The following is an 18051-nucleotide window of genomic DNA, read 5'->3' as shown; positions in this document are numbered from 1 at the left end:
GACTAACCAAGATGGTAACCGAAAACCCTCCCAGCAATCCAAAGAGTACCACCTTCTCCAATCAAAACCCACAAGCAGCGAGCGGCTATGGCAACCAGAACGGGCGAATTCTCGAACCAGCCGGCGCAATCCGACAAGAAGCCGATTCATTCCCAAATGGAGATCCGAACGTGTTCGGCGACTTATTGACTTCTGGTTGCTTTTCATCATCAGGTCCTTCTACACACACACACCGTCGCTCCTCCTCCTCCGACGAAGACCCGAAGCTCCCTCACGACGTCGCCGTCGAGGTCCTGAAGCGATTGCCGGCGGGATCTCTCCTCCGGTGCAGGTGCGTCTGCCGGTCGTGGCGTTCCGCCATCGACGACCCTCGTTTCGTGGCCCTCCACTTGACCCACTCCGCTCAAGATGCCTCCAACCGGTACCTCGCGTCTCTAGATTGGTACCATCGCCTGTGCTCTCTGTTTCCCGATGAGTATCTTACCCTGCCTTCCCAGTCGCAAATCGAAATTCCCTTTGCTGCTCCTCCCATCGGTCACGGTATCGTCGGCTCATGTAATGGTTTGATCTGCGTCGCAGAAACTTCCGGAAATGGCTATGGCCGGTGGATGTATCTGTGGAATGTATTCACCAGAAAGCACAAGGCGGTTCGACGAACCGGTCCGGGCCATCAGTTTTTTCCCCTGGGGACTGCTTATGAAGTTCTGGGGTTTGGCTTCGACGCTAGGTCTCGTGACTATACGATTTTGAGGATTCTCTATTTTTTAGATGATAATCGTCGATGCGTTGGTGGGAGAAAGCCTCGAGTCGAGATTTATTCACTCGGTACAGATTCCTGGAGAAGTTTGGAATGTGAGGTTCCTGCTTTCTGCGCCAACAGACCTGCGGTCTTCTTGAATGGGAACCTGCACTGGCCTTCTTTCAAGCACGATGATGGTGGATATAGATCAATAGTCTCGTTCGATGTCGCAGGTGAGGTGTTTGACGAAATGGCTCTTCCAGAAGAAATTTTTCACCAAGACAACGACAGTTTAATGGTCTCTGCGGCAGTATTAAATGACTTGCTGGCTGTGTTCGTTAGTTTCATAAACGCAGGTGTGGATCCCCAACTGCATTCCGTTTGTTCTGTTTGGGTTATGAGGGAGTACGGCGTGCCTAAGTCTTGGACTAAGCTGTATTCTTTTGAGGCTTGTGGACTTGTATCAGGCGAGGAATGGCGAGCTTCTGATGGATATAGATGATGAAGAACGAGTTTCTTGGAATCCAATAACGGGCCAATACGCAAATCTTCCACTATCGACGTATTGTGATTTGGTCCCTCTCGTAGAGAGCATTGTTTCACTTTAGAGATGACTCAATTGCTGCCACAATTATTGGTATGGTAGATTGATTCTGCTTGCAAAAGAGTTGAAAGAGACATCTGAATGTTGAAGAAATGATCTTGTACATCCACTCCGGCCACAATATGACGGGCAGAAGAAGTGAGGTCACATGTGGGGTAAAGTATTGTGGGGTAAATGTGTCACATGTGGCATAATTTGGGATTTTTCGTGTCATAAAAAAAGTTCTGAATAAATTTATCACAAGTGACATAGTTTAGGATTTTTCGTGTTACAAAAATAGTTTAGAGTAAATTTATCACAAATGACATAATTTGAAATTTTTTGTGGTATTTTCCCATAATAATAATAAGCTACGTCAGCAGGAGAACGTATATTAGATAACATCTGTGTCAACTGTCAAGTCAAGTGACAAAACTGTGCCATGTCACGTGGTTGTCACCGACAAACAGAGAGGTCCAGGGGACTACGACGGCCAGTGCCGTAGCAAATTCTTTCCAGCTTTGTACTTCCGTGGCAGATCATTCCAGGCTCCCAGCAACAGATAAAGCTTTCCATGATCCGGTTCATTTCCGGTTCGTGTTCGCTCTTCTTCTCCACCCCTACCCATGATGAGTTCCTCCTCCGACAACGACGACGACCCGAAGCTCCCTCACGACGTCGCCATCGAGGTCCTGAAGCGGTTGCCGGTGAAATCTCTCCTCCGTTGCAAGTGCGTCTGCCGGTCATGGCGCTCCGCCATCGATGACCCTCGTTTCGTGGCCCTCCACTTGAGCCACTCCGCTCTCGACGCCTCCCGTTGGCATCTCGTGTGCCTGGATTGGTGCGGTCCTGTCCAGAACCGGTGCTCTCTGCTGTCCCATCAGTCTCTTGCTCTGCCTTCCCGATCGCAAACCGAAATTCCGTTTGTTACTACCCCTCCCGGCAGCTACCTTATCGTTGGTTCGTGTAATGGTTTGATCTGCGTCACCGAATGTTCCAGAGACGGCTATGGTCGGGCTATGTATCTGTGGAATCCGTTCACCAGAAAGCACAAGGCGGTTCGACGACCCGGTCCGGATATGGAGACTGGTCGTATGGTTCTGGGGTTCGGCTTCGACGCTAGGTCGATCGACTATAAGATTGTGAGGATTCTCTATTTTCCAGATGATTATCGCCGTCGCTCTGGTCGAGTCAAGATTTATTCGCTCCTTACAGATTCCTGGAGAAGTCTGGAGGGTGAGGCTCCTGCTTTTCGCCTGGACAACAGAGCGGTCTTCTTGAATGGGAATCTGCACTGGTTTGCTTCCTATCGAAACGAGGGTCGATACAGGTCAATAGTCTCGTTCGATGTCGCAGGTGAGGTGTTTGACGAAATGGCTCTGTTGGAAGAGATTTTTCCCGTGGACAGTGTCTATTTACTGTCATATATGTATATGGCAGTATTGAATGACTCGCTGGCTGTGTTCATTAATGGTGGGGAGGCAGTTGATCATCCTGAATTGGATTCCGTTTGTTCTGTCTGGGTTATGAGAGATTACGGCGTGCCGGAGTCTTGGACTAAGCTGTATAATTTTAAGGCTAGTGGACCGGTAGGATTTGATGGCTTCACATGGAATGGTGAGCTTCTTATTAAAATATCTGGTGGAGAACAAGTTTCTTGGAATCCGATCACGGGACAATTCGCTAATCTTCCATTATCGACGACATGCAATTTGGTCACCGTCGTAGAAAGTCTCGTTTCACTTTAGATATGACTCGATTGACACTATATTTATCGGTATGAAGGATTGATTTTGCTTGCAGAAAAGTTGAAAGTTACATCTGAATTGAGAAGAAATGGTTTTATTCATATATGCTCCGGCCACAAAATGACGAGGATAAGTAGTGAAGTGGCTCATATTTACTTTTGGTACTTCTTGCAAGCTTTAGAATGAATATGCTTTTTCACTTTTAAGTTTTTCTTTAGACTAGGCGAAGTGTGTTCTTTGTATGAGTGAAAGTATGCTAATCAAGACTGCATCTACAACTTTAGCATTGCCGGTACTAGCAGATTTTAGATGATGTGAAAAAGAATGACGAAGCGTTTTGAATGCTATGCATGTATGTGTTTGATTCTTTGCCACCATAAGTATTTTTCAGCTTCTGTAAGACCAAACTATTCACGGTCTGAATCACTCATCTCGATCTCTGGGCATTGCAACTAGTGCAACTACATACTACTATATTTTGTTTCCTATCTCAAGAATTTTTGGCAGCACTGGCAATGCATACATAGTAAGCTCACGTATTGATCTGTGCAAACAACTGCATTAATGGATTAAGGAAACATTGGAGACTGTTTTATTATGACACTCTTTTTTTCCCCAAATGATTTGTGGGTTGGAAGTCTCACTTCATCTTGTGATACACTAATGATTTTGCACGTCAAGCCATCTGGGAATGTGGTCTGTAGATGAGATAATTTCTTTGCTTCCTCCTTCGAAAGACATCTGGGAAAGTGATTTTAAATTGCTATTCTTTTCTAAAGTCTGGTGCAAGGTGCTGGAGCTCTTCTTTATTAACAGGAATTCGGGTGATTGGCAATCCGAGTTCACCTGGCTCTTGCAAAAATGGAGAATGGCATAGAACAGCAAAAGGTAATGTTGAAGTTTCTTAGGAATGCCAATACATAGTTTATGTGGAAGGCTAGAGACAATTTGCTTCATGGTCAAGGTGCTGCTTCTGTGGAACATGCTCTTAGATTGATCGATATTTTACTTCAGAAGGATACGTGGTGTGCTTATAATTATCTACATAATTTAATGACAGGAATAGTAAAACCAAATCAAGACAACCCTCGTGCTCAATTGTATCTGGTGTGCTTGTGCTTCGGCTTGTACTTCATATTAACTCAAACTAGACATTTTAATTTTAAAAAATTTCAATCCAACTGCAAACTACTAATATCAACTGCCAGCCCCCGTAAAAAGACATGAGTTTCTTTTCATTTTGTTTTGACTTTAATTCGTTAACATAATGTTTAAAAAATGGAATTATAAACCAATGAAGACGTTTAAATTGTGTATGTGAGGTTTCATCAATAGGAACCTTCAAAAATTCACGCGTAAAAATCACATGTGGTTTAATCCGAAACATCAATTCTAGCAATGGATCTCAATAGGTGTCGATAAAGATCGTTGCCAGTGTTATGAATCGATAATCACATTTGTGGTAGCAGATTTGAAAGGGTCCATGAGAATGCTCTAACATGTGCTTCATCCATGCTCTAGCATGGATACAGAATGGATGCATCTTGCAGGTTTCCAATACAATGAAGTGATTCTTTCGCTTGCTGATGATATCATGACAATCGTCCTCTCTATTATTACTCTTTTCTCACGCTGTAAACTTTTGGTTACCTCGAAATCCTACTCTCTTTGCATCACGATTTCTTATCTCAAAGATCAATAGGTGAAATACATGGTTGTCTCTGCGACACTCGAGGCATTTAGTTGAGACTTCTCTCGGTCATCATAATTGTTCCGGTTCTAACCTTGGTACATGTCATATGATAGTTGTTCAAGTTATGTGAGAAGAGAAACTGGGAAACATTGCTAGAGAATAGTCTAACTTATTATTGGGGAAATTGAATACTGAAGACTTACTCTGTGACTGTTCCATGTCCAAGAACTCTCAAGCTCTTTAACCACTTCTTTAGATAACAAATCCACCCCTTGTTACTTGGCTTTCATGCTCGAACAGCCTAAAAAGGCGCAAAATTTTCCTAGTCAACGGACAATGTTTTCATACCAAAGTTTAAATTTAGGAAAATGATTTACTCTTTGAAAGAACCGGAAAATGTTTGCTGAAATATGAAAACTCTATGCTTAGGCACGGAAATCGCAATGTTGGTTCCCGAGTTCCGGCGTTCAGGACCAAATCTCCGGCGGCCGGGCCTCGGATCCCGGTGCCCATACCCGATGCTCCGGCACCCGGACTCGTGTTCATAAAGGTCGTGCTCAGATCCTCGACACTCAAGCTCTAGCCCCAACCCTTAGGCCCGAGTCCATAAAGGCAGTGCGCAGGTCCTCGACACTCAGGCTCGGGTTCTTGGTTAATGAAACATTTTATTCTTATAAAAATATTTTTAAAAACAAATTTCAACTTTTAATTTGTTTAAAAAACGAATTTTTTTATTATTTTAAAAATCGAAATTTTTTTATAATTTATAATTTTTCTTTTCTTTTCCTTTTTCCTTTCTTTTTCTTTTCTTCTTTTTTCATTTTCTTATTCCTCGGACGGTTGCCGGCCGAGGTGACGGCTAGTGAGCTCGAGCCTCGCCAGATCGGGCGAGCTTGCGGCCTCCGGCGGGCAAGGCTCGAGCTCGCGGTCTCCAGTAGCCAGCCTTTGATGCGGGAGCATCCGATTCCATGGAACATTCCTTAAGTTCAGATTTGATTCCATCAACAAGCCCAGCACAATCAATGATTATCCAAGCCAAAACTAATTTGGGTTATAATTTGCTTCAATGGGACCAAGAATGAAGTTGTCAACGAGGAAACTGTCAAGTTACCGAGTTACCGAAATTATCGAGTTGCCGATTAAGTTATCGGTACATGAGAATACTTACCGATTTCGAACCTAATCAACAACATATCAATGGGATGTTGTTCCAAGCAATTTCCTATGACATTTGCTTATTTATTGAGGGGTTATCCTCCGGTCAAAGACGGAGCACGAATTTTGGAAGATAAATCGCAAGGCTCAAGGTTTCAAGTTTTCATGTGTCATCGATTTATTTCTAAGTTCCTAGGTCTTAAATGTTATGTAAGTTTCAAGAGTCAAAAGTCCTTAGTTCCTCAGTAATTAAATGCTTTCTAGCTCGTAAGTCCTTAAATGATTAGTTAGTTGCCATGACTCTTACATGTTTGGTTATTTTCTATGTCTTAGGTCCTCGGTAAATAAATGAGAATCTTCCATTGTAATGCAGAGAAGACTTTGAATGAAAATATATGAGATCTGACAAGAAACCGATTCAATCCGAACCCATTGGAGATCCGAACGTGTTCGTCGAATTGTTGACTTCTGGTTGCTTTTCATTATCAGCTCCTCGTACCACCCCGCACTCGGATAAGCTGGCCTCGCTTGAAGGGCGTTCTTTACAAAACTTCAGGGTCAAAGTCACGTGACAAGATCGTGCTATGTCACGTGGCTTTCGCGTGGCAAACAGAGGGGTAAAGGTGGCTGCGAGCTAGACATGGCCACGGGCCGGTTTTGGCCCGGAACCGGCCCGGGTCAAATCCGGGACCGGCCCGTTGACCGAGCCCGCGGTTCGGAACCGGAACTGGCCCGTGGCCTACGGGCCCAGTTCTGGTTCCAATAATTTTGGAACCGGCTCGGAACCGGCGGTTCCGGGCCCGATTCCAAAAAAAAAAAAAAAACTGTTGCTGCAGGCTGCAGCATCCCCCCAAACTTTTTTGCCTTTTTCCCTACAAGCTTACCCCCTCCGCCATCTTCTCTCTCGTCTTCTCTCTCTCTCTCTTCGCGGTTCGAATTCGATCGGAGAGGAAAACCCTACCTTCCCCCCTTTTCCCCCCTCCGGTGATCCGCCCATGGCGAAGAAGAGGAAGTCCGTCATGTCCCGCCTCGACGAGGTGGACCGGAGCCTCTACTCCTCCTTCTGCAGCGCTGCCAACTCCCTCTCCCAGCTCTACACCCAGGCCATGAACCACCAGCGCCTCTCCTTCCAGGCCGGGGAGCGTTCCCACCCCCACCCACGCCCACCTCCTCCTCCAAATCCCTCCTTCCCCCCTCTCCCCTGCGCCTCCTCCGGTCCTCCCCTTTTCTCCTCCGCCCGCCCCCCGTCTTCCCAGATCTGACCCCCGCCGCCGTCGCCGCCGTCGCCCCCGCCCATGGCCGCAGCCACCGACGCCGACGCCCCCTCCTCCTCCCCCCTCGCTACCCTGCGCCTCCTCCCCTTTTCTCCTCCTCCCCCTCGAACAGGAAGCGGCCGGAACCAGAACCGGCCCGGAACCGCCGGTTCATACATGGCCACGAACCGGAACCGCCGGTTCCGAACCGGAACCGGCAGTTCCTGAACCGTGGCCATGTCTAGCTGCGACGGCTACAACTGCAGCAGATTCTTTCCGGCTTTTCCACTTCGCTCTTCTTCTGAACCCCTGGACCATGAGCTCCTCCGACGACGGCGAAGGCCCGAAGCTCCCTCACGACGTCGCCGTCGAGGTCCTGAAGCGACTGCCGGTGGAATGTCTCCTCCGATGCAGGTGCGTCTGCCGGTCGTGGCGTTCCGCCATCGACGACCCTCGTTTCGCGGTCCTCCACTTGACCCACTCCGCTCAAGATGCCTCCAGCTGGTACCTCGTGTCTCTAGATTGGTACCATCGCCTGTGCTCTCTGTTTCCCGATGAGTATCTTACCCTGCCTTCCCAGTCGCAAATCGAAATTCCCTTTGCTGCTCCTCCCATCGGTCACGGAATTGTCGGTTCATGTAATGGTTTGATCTGCGTCACAGAAACTTCCGCAAATGGCTATGGCCGGTGGATGTATTTGTGGAATGTATTCACCAGAAAGCACAAGGCGGTTCGACGAACCGGTCTGGGCCATGAGTTTTTTCCCCTGGGGACTGCTTATGAAGTTCTAGGGTTTGGCTTCGACGCTAGGTCTCATGACTGTACGATTGTGAGGATTCTCTATTTTTTAGATGATAATTATCGATGCTTTGATGGGAGAAAGCCTCGAGTCGAGATTTATTCACTCAGTACAGATTCCTGGAGAAGTTTCGAGTGTGAGGTTCCTGCACTGGTTTGCTTCAAAGTTCGATGATCTGTGGGAGGAGGCTGAATATGGATCAATAGTCTCGCTCGATGTCGCAGGTGAGGTGTTTGATGAAATGGCTCTGCTTGAAGAGATTTTTCACTCAGGCAATGGCATTTTAGCAGTGTCTTTGGCAGTATTAAATGACTTGCTGCCTGTGTTTATCAATATCATGCATCCTGAACCGCCTTCCATTTGTCCTGTTTGGGTTATGAGGGAGTACGGCGTGCCTGAGTCTTAGACTAAGCTGTATACTTTTGAGGCTTGTGGACTAGTAACAGGATTTGATGGCTTCACGAGGAATGGCGAGCTTCTGATGGGTATAGATAATGAAGAAAGAGTTTCTTGGGATCCAATCACGGGCCAATACACGAATCTTCAACTATCGACGCAATACGAATTGGTCACTGTCGTGGAGAGCCTCGTTTCACCTCAGAGATGATTCGATTTCTGCTATATTTACTGGTACGACGGATTGATTCTGTCTGCAGAAGAGTTGAAAGAGACATCTGAATTTAGAAGAATTGGTCTTATTCGTATCCGCTCCGGCCACAAAATATCGAGCAGAAGAAGTGAGGCGGTGCCCATCTGCTTTTGGTACTTCTTGCAAGCTTTAGAATGCATATATGCATTTTCACATTTTGAGTTTTTCTTTAGACTAGGCAAAGTGTGTTCTCTTTACAATTTGCACCCAAGAACTCTGCATTTTATTAGCCCAAATCTGAACCGACGAAATCTAATCTGATATTTGCTGAGAATCCCTTGAATTGCATATGCATAGTCACAAGCTCTCTGTTTCCTAAGAAGTGATGGAGAGCAAAGGGATCGAGATGGCAAGAGCTAGCATCAACCGCCATCAGAAATTGATGGGGTTTTGCTTCTTATCCTCCTTTTCTGTGAAATGCAAGCATAGTTATGAGCAAAGAGTGATGGTGGTTTTCAATAGGAAGGAGAGGCGAGCAGGAAATGGACAAACAAAGTGTGCAATAGCACGGAGAGAGGACTTGACCAAGTCCACCGAGAGGTTTATTGGAGGAGATACCAATGTGTTGGGACAAAGCTAAACAAACGCCTGCATATTTATAAATAAAGACAAGTGCATACAAACATGCATACATAGCATAAATATCTGTTTTGAAATGAAATTTTCGGACTGTATACACGGTGTGCTTATAATTATCTAAATAAATTAATGACTAGGATAGTAAAAAATCAAATCGAGACGAACACCAAAATCACAATGGACTATTCTTATTTCATCTCAGTTGTTTTGACTGTCCTTCCATTGAAAAAGGGTCAACCTTGCAGTCATTTGTAGTAGGTCTGCTTGTGGTTCGGCCCGGCCTATATTTCAATTTGAACCTGACATTTTAATTTAGAGAAATTTCATTCAAACTCCTAACTACCAAAAGAATCACCCGTGAACCCCCCCCAAAAAAAAAGACATGAGTTTTAAAGATATTTCAACTGGCAATTACCATCTTTCATTGTGAGGCACCTTGAAAAGTCTATATGAAAATACTACATATGGTTTAATCCAAGCTAATCGTTCTAATTGAAATGCAAATGAAATTTAGTGAAGAATTTAATGCAATGAAAATATAGAAAAAAAAATTAGTAGGATATGGAACAGGTTCAATTCGGAAATACATCAAATTAAAACCAAAGACTCAACAAAATGAGTTCAATTGGTTTGATCCAAACCAATCGTTCCGCTGCAAAGGAACTTGTCTTCCTGCATCAGAGATAGTCGCGCGACAACGAACCATCGCCCTTTCTGGAAGCCTAGTGTATATTATGCAATAAGATATCGTAAAACAAAAAGAAACACCGATAGAAAGTTGATTCAACACGACGCCTGATTTTGGTAGATTCAGTACTGTCGAAACAACCCAGCAACTCGAGAGGCGATGCTAATACTCTCAAAGCGGCTGTTCACAGCTCCTTTCTGGAAAATAATTTTTTTGTTAAATGATCACTTATATTGCTTATAAAAATGAACGGACCAAAAATATTTTTACCATGTACGAAAATATTTAGACATAGCAATTGTCGATAATAAAAATATATTCAGTTAATTAATAACTTAGGGCCTATTTAGTAACGTTTCTATTTCTCTGTTTTTCTGTTCTTTTGTTCCCCGAAACAGAAAAAGAACAGAAATCCGTTTAATAACGTCAATTAATTTTTTTGTTCCCCGAAACAAAAAAGTGGTTAGGGAATAGATTTGGAATAGAAATAAGAAGTAAAAAAAATCTACTTTTCTATTTCTGGAACAAAAAGAGAAACAGGATCAGCTCTTTCTTTTACAAATTATTCCCATACTAAACCCTAAACCCCAAACCCTAAAACCTTAACCCTCAAACTCTAAACCCCAAAACCTTAAACCTCAATACCCAAACCCTAAAACCCATAACACTAAAATAAAAAACCGTAAACCCTAAAACCCCAAATCCCTAAAATCATAAACCTTCTAAACCTCAAATCCTAAACCCAAAACTCGAAACACTAAACCCTAAACCCCAAAACTCCAAACCCGAACCCTAAAACTTAAACTCTAAAATCATAATTCCAAACCCTAAACCCCATAATGCTAAACTGCAAAACCCTAAACCCTATATCCCAAACCCCAATACCCAAAACCCGAATCCCTAAAACCCTAAGCCACTAAACCCCAAACCATAAACCCAAACCCGAAACCCGAAACACTAAATCCAAAACCCTAAATGTGACATTCCGAATTTTGACCCATTTTTGGGATTTATAAAACGTGTAATTCGTCAATGCGCTTATAATAAAATCTCGCATGGAACTGATCACTCTTGGGTTATTATTTTTAAATTAGAGATTTCGCTAGAATCGCACTCGATCGAATTTGGCCATTATTTAGAGCCCGAACTTTGGTGTCGAATTTCTCGGAGTTTCGTGACGAATTTAATTGGACGATGTCGATATTATTGTGGCCAGTGTCAATATTGCCCGGGATAAGGGAAAAGTGAAATTTGGACCGGGTGCGAATTTGGACTAGTAGACATCCCTTGTAGTGTGTTTTATTTGATTATCTTTGGCCTTTTTTCCTAATTTATAATTAGGGTTTTCGTGGGCCGTTAGATCGTTTTTGGATTTGAACGTGAACCGTTGGATTGCGAACGATTACATTAACTTTCTCTCTCTCTCTCTCTCCTTCCCCTCTGCCGTGCCCAGCTACGCGCATGTCTTCACCCCCACCAGCTACGCACGTCCCTTCCCACACTGCCCCATGCAAACCCTCTCTCTCTCCTCCTTTCTTTCTTTTCCTTCTTTCTTTCTTTCTCTCTTCTTCTTCCTCCTTCCTTCCCCGCCGCTGCTCTTGCTTCCCTGTTCTTGCTGCCCGACGCCGATCGCCCGAGCTCGCCCCCAGCCCAGCTGCTCACCGCGCCCGACCGCCACCGGCCGTCCGCCTCGCGTCGCCGCTCGCCCGACCGCCATGCTGTCCTACTCCCCTAACCCAGCTGTCCTTCCCCCTCTCCTCCGCGCGCGCAGCGCCTTGCTCGCGTCGCGCCCAGCCGCCGCCCGCCCAGGCACTGTTGCAGGCCCGCGCACGCCGCCGCCTAGCCTCGCCGCCAAACGGCCGGCTCGCCGCCGCGGGTCTCGCCAATGCACGGCTCGTTGCTCGCTACGCGCCGTCACCGTCGCCGCTCTCTTGGCCGAACCCGCCGCCGTCGCCGCTCGCCTGGCCGAGCTCGCCGCCGTCATCATCGCCGCTCGTCTAGCCGAGCTCGCCGCCGCCGCCGCCGTAGCCGTTCGCCCAGCACGCCGGCCAGCTCACTCGCCAGCCAGCTAAAAGTCGCCTGCTCGCCCGTCGTCCTCGTCGCGTCGCCGTGCCAGCTCGCCGAGACCAGATCGCCACCGCCCGTCGTCCTCCCATCGCCGCTGTTCGTCGCCGTCGCCGTCCGACCTCCGCCCCAGCTTGCCGACCACCTGCCCAGCCGTGGCCGAGCAGCCAGTCGTTGCCCTTGCTCGTGGCCGGACAGCCCGGGCCGTGTGCCCAGCCGTGGCCGAGCACTTTGCCGGCCGCTGTGCCCGTCGCGCCCTCGCCCGCGCCGAGTCACCACGGTTCACCAGGGCCATTTTGGGCCCGTGCCGGTTTTTCTCCGGCCAAACTTAGGTAAGTGACTTCCTAAATCCTACCTAGTATAATGGGTATTATTTAGACTTGTCTAGGGTGTGATTAGTACCGGTTTAGTGGCTAAGTTTGGTTTAGATTAAATATGTGAATGTGATTAATTGGTAGATTAAATTGTGATGATTATGTGGCATATTTAGTGGTTGATTTATGTGGGTGCGATGACCGGATTGTCGTAGCGTTTGTGGATGAAATTGACGTTTGATTGGGCCGGATTGAGTGTTGGATTGGTGGGCTAGTGTGGTGAATTTGTGATTTGAATGCGAATTGTACGACGTGTTAGAGTGGCGAATTGTGTTGTGGTGCATGTGCATGAGGAATGTCGTAAGGCGTGGTTACACGGGACTAAGCCCGGATTGATCGGAGGGCTGACCTGAGGTGTGTTGACGCGGGTTGTGGGAAAGTGTGAAATGTCCAGTGAGGGACTGAGCCCGGATTGATCGGAGGGCTGACCTGAGGAGTGTGTTTACGCGGGTCGTGGGAAAGTGTGAAATGTCCAGTGAGGGACTGCGCCCGGATTGATCGTAGGGTTGACCTGAGGCGTGTTGACGTGAGTTGTGGGAAAGTGTGAAATGTCCAGTGAGGGACTGAGCCCGGATTGATCGGAGGGCTGACCTGAGGCGTGTTTACGCGGGTCGTGGGAAAGTGTGAAATGTCCAGTGAGGGACTGAGCCTAGATTGATCGGAGGGTTGACCTGAGGCGTGTTTACGCGGGTCGTGAGAAAGTGTGAAATGTCCAGTGAGGGACGGACCTCGGAATGATCGGAGGGCGGACCTGAGGCGTGTTGACGCGGGTCGTGGGAAGTTGCTCGACCACGCATGCGAATTAAGTGGGATTGAATTGAGTGAATGTACGTGTGTATGGCGCCCGGATGATGGCAATATGTTCATGAGTTATTATGATATTCATGTGATTTGACTAATATGCAGAGTTGGCGTGTGAATCGTGGCGAGATAAGTGTGTATTGGCGAGTTTGTCACATCGGTGGTTAGATTGCATGTTAGACTTGTTTGGGTACGCATTGGCCTAAATGGGGTATAAGTTGTCTGCTTATTGAGATTTTATTCTCATTGCTGTAGTGCAAACCTTTTTCAGATCCCCGACCTTGAGCATGCCGCCAGCTAGGCGTTTTGGGGTCCCCATGCACACGGTGCATGAGGAGACCGAATATCCGGTAGGCCCGGATCAGTTTTATATTAGGCACCTTACTACTGTTTGGGTAGATGAGGGTTTGGAGGACCTGCAGCCCCATACTTATTTGGCTTGGTATCATCGTATTGGGTTAGAGACTACTGGGCCAATCCGCGATTTTGAGGGGTTGCAGCATGATAATGAGAATGCGGTGAATTGGGAGCCCTGGGACAAGTATACTCCCGATGGTGAGGTGACGGATCCCGACGATCCACCAGAAAACCCTGGCCCAGGACCCGAACCCGAGCCTAAAGAGGAGCCTAAACCCGAGGAGGAGCCCGAACTCGAGGAGGAGCCCGAACCCGAGGAGGAGCCCATGGTGTCCGAGCACGAGGACGAACCGATAGAGATCAACTCCGATTCGAATTGAGCACCGTAGGAGGATTTGGGTGCTGGGGCCTAGAAGCCTTTTTGGTAGAACCTTTTTGAGTATTCAATAGTCTACCCGGCCATCTGTCCATTTTTGATGATGATGGTGGACGTAACCCTAGGGGCTTAACGTCTCACTGATTCCCATTATTATGAGATTATTATTTTGTGCTATCCCTTTGTCATTGTTTATTGTCTGGGATATTTAATTTTGCTTCCGCTCGTGATTTAATTTGGGTGTTTCGTTTGGGTCGGCGACGCATCCTGGGACGTCGCGTTCATTACGACCGTCGGAGGGGTGTCGCGAGTCCGTTGGGGTTCGGGGCGTGACACTAAAATCCAAAACCTTAAACCCCAAAATTAAAATCCTAAAACCTTAACCCCTCAACCTAAATCTTAAACTCTAAACTGCAATTTCTTGACCACCACCCTGTATTTGCTTTGTTTATAAAAGGGTAATTTTCCTTATGATTGTAGTAAGGTTATCCAATTCTATACAATAATATATTATTATTGTATTTCTAGTCCAATTTTATCCAAACGTGAATTGTTAAGTCCCCTAAACTGCAATTTCCTTGACCTTCACCCGGTATTTACTCTGTCTATAAAGAGTAATTTTCTTTATGATTGTATTAAGGTCATCCAATTCTATATCATAATATATTCTTATTTTATTCCTAGTCTAATTTTATCCAAACATGAATTGTTAAGTCTCTACTGACAATTTAATAATCAAATGAAAAAATTGAGAGTATAAATTTTTAGTGTCCTACCAAATGCATTTCTGTTCATTTTCTACTTCGGAAATAGAAATTTAGTGTAGTTACCAAATGCATTCTTTTGCTCAGAAACCCGTCTAGGGAATAGAAATAGAAAAAATTATTTGTGGACAGAAATTATTTCGGGGAACAGAAACGTTACTAAACATACCCTTAAAGTGATACAAGCATTGTTCTTCCAAATTACACATTTTCCAACAAAACAAATGGAGCAAACATGCATCGGATATAACTGGTGGTGACCCCAAATTAATTTTGATGATTACGAAAATCTCATCAAATTTGTATATATGATTTATTTAATTATTTTGTAGAGTTTATTAGGTAATAAATATAGAAGTGCCAGGTAGTGATAGAATTTTTTGGGAGCTTTGATTTGCTTCGTTTTCTCCGCAAAAAATGAATGATTTAGAAAATATTTTCTTAAAACCGATCGCTTGCATATGATGTAGAACAAATAGCAAATACTTATATGGAAACCTTTGAGTGTCACAAGAGCGAGCGGTCCCACTCTTGCCTTAAAGGACGGGTCAATTTTTTTGTTCAGAGGAGTTATGACACGTACAGCATATAATATCAAAATCCTTGATTTTTTATCGTTCAAAGATAATTCTGATTTCCGATCCTTCAAAGATAATTCTTGATTTCCAGGCCTTCAAAGATTTCGGACGTGATTTGCAGATTTCAGGACGCGTTTAGAAGACTTTCCATTTTGTCAATATTGTTTTCCTTAAAAGATGACAGTTTGGTTGGATCTTTAGTCATGTGACATGAACAGCCATTGCCCAAATATCATTTGTTCCTTCTTTTCTTGGTACGTACAAAATATGAGTAGTTTTATGCTTTCTTTGGTACCCAAACAAGTTTGGGTCCTTTTGGTTAGTAGACTCTGCCATTATTAGTATGATTCTCTGAGTTGGTCTCCAAACTTTTGCACAATCATTCTTGAAATGATTTTAATCTCCATAGTTTGAACACTTGAAGGTGTCTCGGCTAACAGATTTTGAAAATGATTTTGATAAGTAGATGTTGGAGGTACTTGTCTAAGGACATGAATGATAACCATTCTGTTCCAGGAATAGAATTATGGCCCCCTGACGAGTTTATGAACAAAGATACGTATTTGATAACGACACAAAATTTTTCTTCCCAAAACAGAAATTCGTATGATAACGACACAAAATTTCTCCCTCTTACACTCTTTTCCTTTAATTGACGGGCAGCGGCCAGTAGGAGGGTGGCAGCGGCGAGCAGTGGGAGGTGACAACGAGCGATAAGAAGAGTTTTTATTTCTCTTTTTATTTCGAAAATAGAATAGTATAAAATTTTTACTTCTCATTTATGTTCCAAACTTATTTTTGGACTAAAAATTTGTTTCAGAAATAGAAAAATGAGATTACATTCCCAAACGAATTTTTCTTCCAAACCTATTCTTGAGAACAGAATAATAAAAAACAAAGAAACATAATGGTTATCATGCGCATCCTAAGTCTCTCTTTGACTTTCAGAAAATCATTAAGAAGATTACTTTCCTTTTCAAAACCAAGTCTAGATTTGTTGTAATATGGAACTTGTATGGAAAGTATATGTTTTAACATTTTTAATTGAGAGAACATTTTCTGGTGACATTTGAAATTTCCTTTTTCAAAGAGTCATTTTCTACTACAAGCAAATCTTGGTTTTCCTTGATTTGTAAAAATTCCTTTTATAAAATCTCAGTTTTGTCTATTTGAGAAAGATTATGCTGCCTTAACCTTGAATTTTCCTTCTTCAACTTAGAAATCTTCTTAAGAGCTGACTTCTAATCAAGACACAATTCATCAATGAAATCAGATACTTCATTAGGAATTTAAGGGTAACTTACCTCGATTTCTTACCTTGAGTCTGATTCTGCAATCAGACATATGTTTGCATATTTTTCATTACTTTCTTCACATTTAGTATCACTCCAGGTATCTCTACCTTTAAATCCTTTTTGGATTTCTCAAACTTGCCTTTCTTTTTATTTAAAAGATGGCAGTTTGGTTTGATATGGCTATGTTTCCTGCATTCAAAACAAATAATGTCTTTCACTTCTTCTCTGTCACTGAAGGACTTCCTTGCTTAGCTTGTTTGAAAGATTTTTTCCCTTTAACGTTTCTTCCTTTCTTGGCCATTCTTTTGAACTTATTTTGCATGAGAGCAAACCCGTCATCGTACTCTTCATCATCTTTAGAGTTTATTTCATTAGAATCAACATTAGATTTTAGGAGGATAAGAATAACGCAAGTGTCATAATTTTTTTTCACTCACTTAAGTGCTACATCGAAGTAAAATCGATCATTTGAGTGCCATTTCCAGCAAATCATCATATGTGGATTTTTTTAATTACTTTTCCATCTGACATAGATTTTTTTAATGTTTATTTATTTATTTTTTTGAATTTTTTCTTTTTTTTTTCTTTTTTTTTTCAAGGTCGGTGAGGGTCGCCGGTAACCCTTGCCGGAGGCCTCGCCCTCGGCCAAACTGGGTGAGGACCGCTTCGCCATCGGTCGGTATGGCCGCGAATGCGCTTGGCAAAGCCATTGTGGCCTCGCTGGCCGCGAGCCAGTGACGAAGGCTCTCGCCAGATTTGGCAAGGCTGCGTCACCCGCAGCCGCGAAAGCCATTGGCAAGGCCATTGCGGCCTCGCTGGCCACAAGTGAGGCGATGAAGGCTCTCGCCAGATATGGCGAGGCTACGTCACTTGCAGCGGCGAAGGCCCTTGGTGAGGCCATTGCGGCCTCACCGGCCGCGGATGAGGCGACAAAGGCTCTCGTCAGATATGGCGAGGTTGCCTTACTCGTGGCCGCAAAGGCTCTCGCCAGCTCTAGCGAGGCTGCCTTTGCCCGCACCTGCCCAGATCTGTTGACGACCTTCGCGGCCTCGCCTAGGGCCTTCACGGTCGAGGGCAAGGCGGCCCTCGCTCAATTTGGGCAATGCCTTCACAGCTGGCGAGGGTTGCACGTGACCTTCTCTGGCATTAAAAAAAATTTGCAAAAAAAAATGAAAAAATTCAAAAAATTCAAAAAAATATTAAAAAATTATCCACGTCAGCTCAAATGAAGCCACCTAGGACAACAGGTGTCCACGTTGGATTTTTCAGTGAGGTAAATCGCCAATGGCACTCAAGTGATCAATTTTTCAAATTTGTAGCACTCAAGTGAGCGTCGTACGAAAGTTATGGCACTCCTAGGGTCTGTTTAGTAACGTTTCTGTTCCTAAAAATAATTTATGTTCAGAAATAGTTTTTTCTATTTCTATTCCCTAGACAAGTTTCTGAGCAAAAAAATGTGTTTAGTAACTGTACAAAATTTATATTCCCAAAGTAAAAAAAGAAGAGAAATGCATTTGGTAGGACACTAAATATTTATACTCCTATTTTTTCATTTA

At 44.6% G+C, this 18051-nt stretch overlaps 1 protein-coding gene and 2 pseudogenes across 1 annotated transcript; all 3 read left to right on the top strand.

The window, feature by feature from the left end:
* The first annotated feature begins 11 nt into the window (after window positions 1–11).
* LOC115665507 (F-box protein CPR1-like) lies at window positions 12–1464 on the top strand (annotated as a pseudogene).
* Window positions 1465–1880: 416 nt separating this feature from the next.
* On the top strand, window positions 1881–3415 carry LOC115665504 (F-box protein At3g07870-like). Its single transcript, XM_030587380.2, has one exon. It carries the CDS (start codon window positions 1949–1951, stop codon window positions 3068–3070), a length of 1122 nt encoding a protein of 373 aa, XP_030443240.1. The 5' UTR covers window positions 1881–1948; the 3' UTR covers window positions 3071–3415.
* A 4050-nt stretch (window positions 3416–7465) lies between these two features.
* Window positions 7466–9416, top strand: LOC115665505 (F-box protein CPR1-like; annotated as a pseudogene).
* Window positions 9417–18051: the final 8635 nt, after the last annotated feature.

Source organism: Syzygium oleosum, unplaced genomic scaffold (assembly GCF_021117445.2).
Source record: "Syzygium oleosum isolate NSW1041296 unplaced genomic scaffold, Sole_v2.1 Sole_v2.26, whole genome shotgun sequence".
Taxonomy (NCBI): Eukaryota; Viridiplantae; Streptophyta; class Magnoliopsida; order Myrtales; family Myrtaceae; genus Syzygium; species Syzygium oleosum.
Note: the sequence above shows the minus strand (reverse complement) of the source record. Positions and strands in the feature narration are given on the sequence as shown.

What these genes read in the sequence shown, in the direction of transcription:
- LOC115665504 (XM_030587380.2), top strand. Translation starts at nt 1,949, where the DNA reads ATGATGAGTTCCTCCTCCGACAACGACGACGACCCGAAGCTCCCTCAC.